Below are 13354 nucleotides of genomic sequence, written 5' to 3' on the forward strand. Positions count from 1 at the left end.
ATCATTACTGATGTTTGGGGTTTTTTACAAGGAACCTTTATGGTTCAGTAGAGCAGAGGGAAACATTCTGGCAGATTCTTTTCACATAGCTTTAAGTTTCTCAAATGCATATTTTTAGCTGAAGTTAATTGTCTTCACACCCTCTCGGGGGGTGGGGCAGGGATGAAGAAGGGAGTGACACATTTCAGAACACTGATTTCTCTGATCCTGAATTGTACCCAAGATAGGTGGGATGAATTGTCCTCCAAAGGCTTCTGTGTCTGCCCACTGGCTACTGAGAGAGGCTAAGTACATAATGGTTAAACAGCCAACTTCAGGAAAATAAACCCCATCAGTTAAAAAGAAAGACCAACTAAAATATGCCAATAAAATAAATTACCTAGGCATTTAAGAGGGAGAGAAAGAAATTTGGGTTGAGGTATCTACATTCCATCTAAATCCAAATTCTCTTTGGACTTCACTCCCCATGGTTTTCTCTCCTATGTCTCCACTCATACTAGCAGCAGCACTAGGTATGTTTCGCCCAAGTCCTGTTTAGAGGCATTAGAAAAGATAAAAAAATTCATGGGCTTTTTCTACAGAGGGTAACCTCAGTGACTAACAGTCCCTTTTCAGCTTTGATTGCAGCTTGGTAAATGACTAAAAGGTTAGGCATAGTTATGTTTTCCCAAAGAAGATGAGGGACTAAGCTGTGTCTTGAGAATCTTTGCTTAATATCTGCTTTCCTTTTTGGCTTTATGAGGAAACACATTGCAACAGTTTTCCTCCCCCTGCACCTCCCACCAAGACACCTTTTCCCTGCAAAATTCTCCTCGCCAAACCATCCATCAGTGAGACCTACCACCATGAGAGCTGCACCTTTCCCCTTCACCCACCCTCTCCAGGCATGCCTGTGCCATCTCTGATGAGATGGACACACTGCTTTATTACTGCTGCAAACATGTGGAAAGCATCATTTTCTGGTCCTTTATGATGATGGATTTACATGGATTTAAATAACTGGTCTCAGGAAGTGAAAATAATGCATCAAGTCCTTTAAGTCATTCTGATTGCTAGCCTTGATCTTACACTTAGTTTACTCCAAATGATTTAGAAAATAAATTAGTAGATTAACAAAAAGTGGTGCATAATATTGCAGAAACATCTTTCAAAATAATGTATCTCACTAAATAATACGAAAAACAAACTTTCTAAAGTTCCTCTTACATTATTTCAAATTGTATTCATTTTTATCATTTCCTTAAGCTGGATAGGAATTCAATGTAAATACAATTTACTCTGGGCAGGAATACCAGCCTCACCTGTATTAAGATTAGCTGACACTTCTGGCTTTATAGTGCGCTTTCAAAATCCTAACAAGTTTATCAAATTGAACTGAAATAATCACAACTTTATTAAGCTGCTCAGGCTTAATATTTTTGAATATTTCATTTGGACTAAACTAGCTGTTTCTGAGAAAAAAACTGGGAAAAATATGTGGGTTTGTCCATGTTAAAACAATTTGGCAATACCTTGTGAATATTGGATGAGTGTTCATTAGTAATAGAATAACATATTAATTTAAAAAAACATGAACATAGACACAAGAGGACTGACTGACATAAAGTTAATTTAAGTCTGGTATTTGAACATGCTTACAACTTTGCAACTGAAATAATGTACTTGCAATGTATTTTTTCTGTGTTGCTATGTGTATAACAGTAGAAATAATATAGGCATTGCATGCAGCTATACAAGACTGTAATACATGGTTTGGCTTGTTATTTTTATTAGCAACTCTTTTTTTCTTTTTTGAACCTAAAATGCATCCAAAATTAAAAACATGTTTTAAGTTGCATGTGCATAAAAGGCTCTAACCTTTGTAATATAGAAAAAATACATCATTCCTTTCTGCTCCCTGGGTAACAGAGGCAAATGTTAAACACACATACAAAACCTCAGAAATGAACTTATTTTTTCATACCTTGCAAGTGTGTTTTTCACTTCTGAGAAGGTTATGAAGAAGTGAACACTGTAAATCTTAGTGAAAATTGTCTCAACTCCTGCTACTCTTGAGAGATGTAATGAACACTTTTCCACATTTGCATACATAAACACAATAGTTGCCCTCTAGAATGTATTTTTTTCATTTACCAGGAGTTAATATTAAACCCGGACTTCAATATTAATATTTAAGAGTCTTCCCAATTTCTTTTTAGAAATCACAATGCACTTGAGATACTTCTAATAATCATGAAATGAATTAAAATTATTTGTGTCTTCTGCTTTCATCTTTTGATATTTCTGAAACTTTTCTTCATTCGTTGTTAAAAACCCTTTTTATTAGCAACCTGTGTTTTTCTCCCTATCTAAGAATAAAGCTGTACAGGGATCTGTCTATGGCTCATGGGAATCTCCCCCCTTTTTTTTTTTCTTTTTTTTTTTTTTTTTGTCTCTCCAGATCATTAAAGACCAGAAGCTACTGGTGATAGTTGGAGGGATGCTACTGATTGATCTTTGCATCCTGATTTGCTGGCAGGTTGTGGATCCTTTGAGAAGGACAGTGGAAAAGTATAACATGGAGGTATGTCCTCAAGCCCAAGTAATACTTATGGTTGCATATCAGTATCTATAGCTTTCTGTGAGACCAAGATAAAGATGCACTAGGTTATACGAAAGCTGCTTATTTGGGGGGAAGAAGGGTTCTGTTTTTCAAAAGCGAACAGAAATGAAATAACTGCAATCAAAAGAAATTGTATCTGTAGTTGAAGGTGCCACATTTCTGTCACTTGTGAGAGATTTTAGATGAAAGTGTTGTAAACACAGGAGAGTCCTCTTCTCTGTTAGAGTCTGTTGCAATAAATAATAGATTATCAGAACACATTAGCAGATTTCAGTAAGAGCTCATTCAAGATAAATGCAGGAGAGGTCACTGCTTAGACTGCATTCTTTGTGGAGATGTCCAGGAATTGTGTTACCTACTGCTATATTTATTTTCAGTAATGGCGTGTGCATACACACATAGTGATTGTTCCTATTTTAATGTCATTCCCAGAAAGGTCATGCTAGAGATTTTGATAGGGAGCAGGTAGTAGCTTAATGCCACTTGTACAAATTTTCCAGCATTGTGGTAGGTTTCTAGAAGTAGAACTTTCTGGACAAACTGACAGCAAGAAACATGACAGCAACAATGCAGAACTAGGAAAAAAAAATGCTATCTGTATGCAGATTAGCAGTGTTTGAGAGTTTATTACCTCCAATATGGAAACGGGTGATATCCGAAAACTAGATTATATAAGGACAATCTAGAAGTGTTATTCTATTCTCCAATACTTGGCAATCAGTAAGAAAAAGAATGGTAGTTTTTTCTTCTGATGTTAACGTTTGCAAAAAAAGGTATGATATCTTACTCCATTGTTTTTACTTTGTTGTTACTTTGCAGCGTAGCTCTGGAATTTTATTAGGAGAAGATTTTAGTTTTTATTTAAACATAATTTGTAGAAGATATCTTAGAATGATGCCTCCTAAACTGCAAGGGATGCCTTTCAAGAAATCATTTTAGTCTGAAAAGATACCTCCCAGTCATTCCCTAGAGTTTGAACTTTTTTTGAAGAAATTCCCCAGTTATTACAGTTGTCAATAGAAAATGGAAAATGTAAGTGAAATTTGTCTTGTGGAGACATCTCTGCTCTGTGTTTGTAGAGCTTGAAACAATAGCAGCTTGTCAATAGCCTTGTTTACTTCATTTTGTTCCAACTGCATTGCAACTGATATTTCAATTGTCAGTGTTGTTAACGGTTTCACTGCCCATATAAACCCAAACATATTATGATGAGTAGTCACAAAATCAAACTGAAATAATGCTCATTCCAGTGCTGTGGGTGAATGAGTTAGAAGGACTTTTATTTTTTTTCCCTGATCAGAGGGAAGCCATAACTAAAGATCCTGATACCTGGTCATATCAGAATCACTTCAGTGAAATTTCTGTAGACAGCAGCAGTAACTGTGAAGTTATCAAACCATAAATACCATATATTTGAAAAATCATGTTTGCTGCGGTTTTAAATGATTGCAATTTCCATCTGAACTTATCAGTGTATATTCTTTGGTCATGTAACGTATACCACTAAAAACTTGGTGTTTTTGTTCTACGTTCGGTGCTATCTAGACCACAGGGCTGCACACCGGTTGCCTGAACTTTGTATCAGAACTGAAATTCCCTGGGAACTATGTAAGCCCATGCAAAGTCACGTTCACTAAATGCACACACAAGAATGTGTAATATTTTGAACACTCAGAATTGACTTAAACTTACTCTTATAGCTCTTAGCTATTACTATGAGTTGTACAGAATGTTTTTTTAAGCTAATGGATTTGGGGAGGGAAGGAAATAAAAGTATTACGCAAGCAAATTTGGTCATTAAAATACTGTACATATGTTTTTATCTTACATAAGCAGTAAGGTGAACTGCAATTTGCTTTCCTGAAGCCCATCTCTTCAGGTCTCAGAAACTCCTTAGTAAAAGCAGATTACAATTGTGTTTGCTTTAATAATAATAATAATAACAACAACCACCACCACCACTACCAACATCATCATCATCATTATTATTATTATTATTATTATTATCTTTTTTTAATTTTAGGGGTTTTAAGTGCATTCTGCAATGGTGAATTCTTTAGGTGAGTTTGCCTGAGCAGGTATTATCTTTTGTGTGTTTGAAAAGTACTTACCACACAGTAAACACGACTGGAGGCAAGCTTCTGTTTTATTTGAGGGATACTGTGTCACATATATTCCTTGTCCCATTTGTTTCCATGAAATAATTTCAAAACGCTATTTTCTCTCAGTTAAAGTTGATCCAAGTGATAGAGACTAAACTAAATATAAGCTCCAAAGTTATGAATGCAATCAGTCATTCTAGCTAATGAACCATTTGAGTGCTGTTTTAACTATGAATACTCGTTGGCTTTCTACGTGAAAGTTCTGCATTTGGCTACTATCAGGTGGTCCTCTGTTAACTGTGTCTTCATAAACATGTTAATCAAAGTAACCAAGATGAGGAGCGTAAAAACGGACAGTGTCCTTTGCTGTTTGGCATTATTCACAAAATAGTTCATTTGAATACCAGCACCAACAAATTATCAAGCACTTTTAAAAAATCCAGACTCCTTTTCCAGAGTTGCTTGCAAAGTCAAGCTATCCATGCCTTAAAAGCTGAGGATGGGCAGTCTACATCTAAAAATACAAAGGGAAGTGAAGGCGCTTGTGGTGACTCTCTGCCCCTGACAGAAGGAAGAAATCAGGTGGGATGTTTGGTCTGCCAATTTTCAGACTGGTCTCTGGCATCCTAGCCCTAGATGTCAGGTATCTTTATGAAAAGCACATCTATGGCTGCCACAACAGACCATGTTAAAAGTTTTAATGACTGAGCTGTAAAGCATTCAGATGCTCCAACGATCAGTAGGGCAGTTATTTGGTATATGATATATAGACAACAAAATCGTTGGATAAAAGCAAACAGGTCACAGATAAAGGCAGGGACCACTTTAAAATTTCCATAGCTGTACGCTGATCTCCTGCCAAAGAACTGTAAGGTTCCCCCTATGTACACTTCATATAGAGTACTGTAGGCTTGATTCTCACATAATGCAAAAGCATTTTCTGACACAAAATGCTTCTCAACTTCACGTAACAGTGTAAAAAATGGAAATTAATCCATAATGTTACCTCTGTTCATTGGTTTTGTTTGTTGCACCAGCTGTAACATTTCTCCTTTTGCTAACGTTTCAGACCGGTGAAGAGACCAATTACTTTTTTTCTCACTAGCTTCTTCCTAGGCTGAACTTGAAATTTTCTTTTTTCATCATAATTCACCTTTTTTTGTTGTAACCAAAATGCTCTGTGGATATGATCAGATCTCGACTAGGTTCCGGCCAGATTACGTTTCTCCTGGTCATGTGAACTGGAGTGCATCCTCCTTTACTGTCCCGCCGGCTGGGTTCTTGGGCTCGACAGGCCATGAGGAATTACGGTGCTTCTGTGTATGTAGCTGTGGAAGAGCTTTTCCCCAGTGGCCAGGCTCCACCACCTTTTTCCAACCGTCTGGATTTTGTCCTGGTTTCTTAAGAAGACAATGTTTATGTGCAAGGGTGCTCCATGTGTTTTTTCCTACTGCCTAACAAACTTTGTTTGCCAGTTTCAGTCAAACCTGACAGAGCAGATACAGTTCTTAAGGAGATAGCACTGCTACAGATTTGATGGAAACAGCCAGCTGTGGGGAGGAGAGGTTCTGGTAGTGTCTACACTAAGATGAGGGTTGCAGAGTGTGTTTATCCCTCCGTCTAAAGACAAGCATTATAAATTACCTGCTACAGGGGAGCTTCACACTTAATTAGACAAAAAGAATCGAGCCACAAGACAAAAAATACATAGGAAACCAGCTTGCTCTATTTTCAGTTGCTCACTGATACACCTGCACTGGAATGAATCCACAGTCTGAAGTAGCAAAATCCTTTACAAAGTGGAATCTGCTCTCCCTGTGCAGTAGCCATATCATAAATCAATTAGGTACTTACTACAGTTCAGTAAGTCTGTGTGTAGACATGGTCACGCTCACCTCTTGCTTGTAGTACAATGGTATAGTAATTCTTTTACTCTTGAAAGCATCTGACTGGCTTGTCTTCTCACAACACAAATATCTATGACACAGATTGAATCACTCTGGCCTTGGAAGGTAACCAATGATGATGTTTAACATATAAGAACTTGTATACTAGGGGGCATAGGCTATATTTTATAATTCCCAAAGTAAAAAAATCTTGCATTAGTGTTAGACTCAATAAAAGTAATACTTTGCATACTGCATGCCAATATTTCTTGTAGAATTTTAAAACCTCTTTATCCAGGGCAGCAACCTTTGCATCCTTGATGTCTTAGTACCAGTTATGTAGTTATCTCTGCGATGTTTCCTCTTGTGCAACCTTATGATAACATTATCAGCATTTAAAAATAAACTTCATTCTGGTATCTGGAATACCAGTATTTAAGGTTTCACACAGAATTGTCCTAGGATGGTAATAAACATGAAATGGAGAAAAAAACAGAACAAAGTGCCACTTTAGAAGGTAGAGAAAAACAGATCAATGAGACACATCCTATTCGGGCTTCTAGCATTGGTATAGAAACAAAATGTGGAAACTAAGAATACCCAGCTTTATATGAGGGCTTTGCTGTAACAAAAATACCAATATGCAGGAAAGATTGAGTAGGTCAGGCCAGTGGCAGAGTAGTGCAGTCTGTTAAAGAAAACTTGGGGTCAATTCAGATTAACAAATTAATCATTTCAGCGAGTGAGGCAGAATTCCTATGCATTCCAAGTGTATAACTATGCTATCGGACACATATTACTAACTAACAAGCCAGAGGGTCAGCTTTGACTGGTAGGTTGCGAGAGTCATAAAAATTGCAACAGCAAAAATCACTATGTAAACTGGACAAATGTGCTGCTCAGACTAACTCATTTAGGAGAGGCGACTGCTTTGTAATTCAACAGACTAGAGAGCCCACAAAGAGAGAATTAACCCTTGATTTCATTCTGAATAGCATACAGAATCTGTTCCAAAGTGTTGATATCTGAAGGACTTTTCTGTAGCTGCAAATACATCGTTCTCAGCTTTGATAGCTTTGAAGAAGCAACAACCAAAAAAGATCCGTAGAGTGGAACTCAACTTCAAAAAGTGGAACGACTCTCTTAAAGAGACATTAAAGAGGACACTGTAGAGAGTTAAATCTTTGCAGGTGGCCTAGAGAGTATTCAGAATATCATATTGGAGACAGAGTAAAAGCATGCCACACATCAAGTAAGACTTGAAAAAGAAGAGACTCAGCATGACAAAACAGCAGGAAGACATCCTTCAAAAAACCAAAGTTGTATCCAAATGAGGAAGATAGGAAGGATCATAATCTGCTAAGTTAAATGTAGGATACAATAAAGCAGTCTAAAAAAACATCTTGCAAAAGGCAAAAAAAAAAAAAAAGATAAATCTTTCTCTAAATATCAGTAGCGGGAAGTTTGCCAGGGAATCTTTGGGGACAATATTTGATCGGAGTGTAAGAGCATTACTTGCAGAAAACAAGGCCATGTAGAACAATTAAATGATTACTTTACTGCTTTGTTCAGCAAAATTCTTTGTGGAAGAGCTTGTGGAGATTGCTGTGCTAGAACCTTCCTGATGAACTCACTGAGGAGTGACTGGAGTTGCTGGTAGGAATAGAGAAACTGATCAGAAATCAATCACTGGAAGCAGATTATATTCTCCCAGGCTTTCTAAAGCAATTCAAAGGAGTAATAGTCAAACTACTGACAGCAGTATGTAGTCACTAGCTCAGAACTGCTTTGATATCTGAGTGAAAAGTTGCAAATGTCTTGCCATGACTTCAAGACAGAGTGGAAGCCTCAAACTTGTAAGTTAATGTCTGTAGCAGGCCAACTTATAAAAATTATAATCAGGAGTGGAATTAGAAATATATATGTTACATTGAGGAACAGTTGACATGTCACTTGTGAAGGAACAAATAATTCAAAAAACTCAGTCAAGCCCTTTGAAGGAGCCAGCAGGCATGTGAACAGAAGCTGCCACAGCCTGCTAGGTCTCCCAAAAAGGACTTCTTTCATCAAAGGCTCTCATGGAAATTAAATGGCCGTGGAATAAGAGAGAAGCCCTCAAATGGATATAAAATCCTTTAGAACAAGGAAACAGAATTGAATTAAGGAATAAATAAAAGTTCATTTTTCAGGAAGGAGGGATGTGGCCTGTGGAGTCCTTCAGGACAAGTGCCAGTCCCTGTGCAGAGACCTATGTTGCTCAGTGGAAAAGGAAGTGAATGATGAGATGACAAAATTTTACTGGTTATAATAAATTATTCCAGAAAATAAAAATGAGGCCCGATTGTGAAAAAATCTGGAGGGATATTGCAAAGCTCAACATAAAGTGAAATGGTCTTTCCTGACTGCAGCTGCAGCAGCAAACCTAAAGATTATTATCTCGTTTGCGATGCAAAGTCTTAGTGATATAGAGGAAGATGGGATTTTAGATTTTGATTTTAAGTTCAGCTGGAAGAAACCCATAAATAGACTAGGTAAATTCAGTACGTCTTACATCTCTTTGAATAAGATAGAATAAGTCTGACTTAATTACAGTTGCCTAAGTTTTTCATTCAAATAACTAACCCAGAACAAAATCACAGTGTTAGCTGACTTGACACAACTCTCTGAGCACCCAAAGATGTCAAGTATATTCTTGGTAGATGGATGCAAGTGCAAGAAGACTGGAAGAATAAATGTTGTTCCTGGGTATCTGATTGTCTTTTCTGTGAGACTGCTCCTAGTGCAGTACCTGAAGGAATGAATATTCCCGAGATATTATGTGGCCTGTATGTGGATTCAACTAAATACACGATTCTAGAAGTTACTCATGGTAGTAATGCCAGGCCGCTGATAAGTGAGAGTTGTGTGAACATGACTGAGATGTGATGTAAAGAAAACTGAGGAGGGAGTTCATATATTAGGTGTGAAAGAAAAGGAAGGGTAAAAGCATGCCCAAGGTGAACATGGTGCTGTACCCTAAAGGTTAGACTAGCTGCCTAAGACCAGAGGCCACCAAATATAAAACTTTTCTTTAGGACAGCCTTTTGTCTTGTGAAATTGATTTGTGTCTACATTTTTAAACAAAAGATATGTGAAAATTGGGATGCAACTGCACAGATGTAGATCAAGTATCATTTTCATAGAAAACTTTACTTAAGTCAGAGATTAGTTGCCTGCATGTTTTTCTAGGATTCTTTCAGATACTTTAATATTCTTTTAAAATATTTTTTTCGCATTTTTTATTATTTTTTTGCTTAAATATTCATCTTCAGTCGTGACACTGCTGCTGTAAGAACTGGAAAATATTCTGGCCCAAAATTATGTACAAAAGAGGGTGTGTGTGTTTGTATACACGTGATAAAAATGTGGGAGTAACATAGGTCTGGAATTGGTAAAGCTGTCTGGTTCAAATTCATGTGCTCAAGTAGATTTATGTAGATTCTTTGTCATTTTGAAACAATCAGATCATGTTCTTTTCTCTTTCTGCATATGTATATATGCAGAAACAGATGTGTTTAGGGGGTGTTGTTTACATTGTGCTGTTGGGCTATTCAGTCAGCTAACAGCTGGATTAGAGAGAACTTTGTCAAACGTACATTATGAAATGAAGAATATAATTGGCTGAAGTAGTTTCTGGGGGTGTTCAGTCTAATGCAGGTCAGAGCTTGTTAGTCAATTTGTTCTCTAAATATCATTACGCCCATCTGTTTCCCCTACTATTTTTTAAATAAATTTAATTTCTTTCCTTCCAATTTGAAATATTACAGACTATGGGAGCCAAATGTCTCCTGAAATCTGGAGTCTGCTTTCAAACCCTGCCATTGTAGCTCACAGCAGGCGGCCCGCCAGCAGTAGCTGAAACTGAGAACTCTTACTTGCATCTGCTGGGGCCCACCGGTGGCTGGCAGCTGTTCCAGAGAGGAGGAAAATGAATGGTCATTAGAGTCAGCTGTAAACCTTCCACTGGCCCAGAGGATCTAGAGCAGGTCCAAAGAAAGAGTAAATATTAAAGAGCAAAAGCTGGTTTACTTCTCTTTCTCGTTTGACATCAGTTTCCAAGGAAACGGAACAAAACGTGAGAACTGGGAGCCAGCAGCTGAGATTGACTCAGCTGGTGGCTAGTCCTGCTTCTGTTCCCATGGAAACACGTATCAAATTGGCAAAAATAAAGAAACAGGGCAGGGTCAGTTCCAAAATGGCAGGATGAATGGCTGCTGCTTCAGCTACTTAATAAGACGAGGCTTGCTGGTATTTATTCCTCTTCAGTAAGCAATTCCAATTTTGGTTCTGGCTCCATTATTTACTTCCCAATAAACGCTACTTCCCAACCTCAGGAACGTAGGAGCCACTATCATCGACAAGACTTGTAATTCGTCTTGTTCAGCGGCTTGTTTGCAACAATGACTGGCACAAATACTTTCAGAGGTGGGTGCTAGAAACGGGTAGCGCTCATCTGAGAGTTCATCGGTCACACTTAAATTTTCAGTCATGGTTCATATTGAGTAGTGACTTCAAATGTATGGTTGTTGTGTGTATCTCATAACTGTTTTATACGCTCACTATTTGAATACTTCTGTTATTCCCATAAAGGTCAGTTGTTCTTGACTCTTGCTAACTTTTCACAGTTCAGTGTAATTGCTAATTAGGCACTGTGTGAAGAACTTCCTTTTTCAGTTTTGGAAATGTTGCTTTTCAGTCCTGTTGAACATACATCATTTTTCTTTTAGGGGAAAACAAAATTGAATCTTTGACATCTACTTTTGCAGTACCATACATTACTATACATCTGTGTATTTACTATATAACCTTATTTTCCTTTTCTTTCTTTGGTAGACAGTCCCGATCTTATTAAGCTCTTTTTCCTACGACACAGAGATTCTAAAGCATCCTTTTTAGTTAGGATGACTAATATTGCATATTTTAGAAGACCTGTGTACTGGTTTTATCTATTATTCATCCTGTTCCTTATATTTAGCGTATTCTTTTTCACTGTTGTACACCATTAAACAAAGTTTTGGACTTTACTGTCAAAGTGATTCCCAGATCACTTCCATGCAGTAATTAAGACCCTGAGAAAATGTGTAAGTAGTTCCACTGGTTTTAGGTAAAAATGGCTTTATAGTTATTGAAATTAAATTCCATTTGTCATCATATGACCCACTCAGTTACTCCCCTCACAAATCTTTAGACTCAGTTAACCTCAACATTTTTGTCTGCATATTTTCCTGCTTGTGCTGTTGAGCCACACTGATTTTAGTACGGAATTATGGTTCTTAGAGTGGAAGTATTGCTCTGGAATATGGAAGCATGATACTATTTTTTTCTTAATGTGTAATTATTGTTACTTGTGCTGCTGTTGTGTGGTCACACTTATGGCATGTCGCTGCTGCTTTGCAAACACTTTGCTGTAGCTTCTCCGGTTCTGAGGACTCAGCTACCAGAGGTACCCAGCAGGACCCATCCTTTCCACTGCTTTTGGCAATCCAGACTATTGTTCTCCCTTTGGGATTTCAAGGTATAATCCCCAGTCCTAAGAGAAATGGACTATTGGAGGAAAGGAAATCAGAGGGCAGATATCTAACACCAGTAAAATCATTACATATGCATGGATTAAGAGCAGCCATTTACCGCTTTTGGTAACAACACTACTGAGATTGCTGTGTATAGTGTGAGACTACCAGTAAATGATTCACAGCCTAATCACCATTAAAAGCAACAGAGGTATCATCTGTCAGTGCTACCTGGCTGGTTCAACAGAAGGCACTGTGACAGTTTTGTTCATTCACTGAGGAGACTCAGTGCATGATAGAGCCAGTGGCACTTCTTCACTTTAAACTTCAAATACATAGGATACATTCAGATTTATTCCTCTGATGGCTGAAGCCAGAGCCAAAGCTAACATTGGTTTTGTGCTCCATTATAAGGCTGCAAACAGCTACAGAGTTGGTAGAGATCAACACTGATGCTTTTTTGACAGTCAGGAAGTGACTACGAAATAGCGATATACCTGGCTTTAGCATATTTCAGCATTTGTTCAGCAGTGCCACACTCGCAAGGGCTTAGAAGCTCATCTCCTCACATGCTTTCCTCGTTCTTTCAGAGGTAAATCTCTGAGGGCTCTCTGGACACATTTTTACTTGAACTGCATATTAAGTGTCGAGATTTAGAGGCATTATAATCCAGACAGGAACATTTTTCGCTCTTTTGTCAGTGATTTGAGTTGTTCTTAGTATCAGAAGCAAGAAAGACAAGAAGACTCTCCCTCCATCAAATGCCAAAGCCTGATTAAGAAAAACTTCCAAAAAACAGACTCCAGGAACTGATTAATCTTCCTTGTTGCATTCTATCGTGGGCATTCAATGTTCAGCCCTCTGTAGCCCTGTAACATCTCTCTGTTGTTTTCTGGAAGCAAACACCACTGTATAGAGAAAGACAGATTTTAATGCTTATGTCAGGAAACAGATGCTGATGCAGATGAAATGAAGCATAATGAATTACTCCAAGAATATGCTGAGGCTGCAATAGAGACCAATAAAATCCTTCTACCAGACTTCTCTGAAGATAGTGAATTCTGCGTTAAAATAGCTATTTAGGATAACAAATTATCTAATGTAATTAATGCTGCTTTGGTGGGAAGAATATTCCCTTGTTCCTTCAAATATTTAATAGACTGATAGCGAAAAGACACACCCTGGGTTTCCTGGTACTCCTTTAAAACCATACCT

General features: G+C 37.7%; 1 protein-coding gene across 1 annotated transcript in view; it reads left to right on the forward strand.

The window, feature by feature from the left end:
* Positions 1-13354, forward strand: part of GABBR2 (gamma-aminobutyric acid type B receptor subunit 2) — a 484603-nt gene that overhangs the window by 341763 nt on the left and 129486 nt on the right. Inside the window, exon 13 of the mRNA XM_075024282.1 lies at positions 2441-2563. Within this exon, the coding sequence (XP_074880383.1) occupies positions 2441-2563 (123 nt within the window). The remainder of the gene's footprint in view (positions 1-2440; positions 2564-13354) is intronic.

The sequence above is a fragment of the Buteo buteo genome, chromosome 3, assembly GCF_964188355.1.
Source record: "Buteo buteo chromosome 3, bButBut1.hap1.1, whole genome shotgun sequence".
In the NCBI taxonomy this organism is placed as follows: Eukaryota; Metazoa; Chordata; class Aves; order Accipitriformes; family Accipitridae; genus Buteo; species Buteo buteo.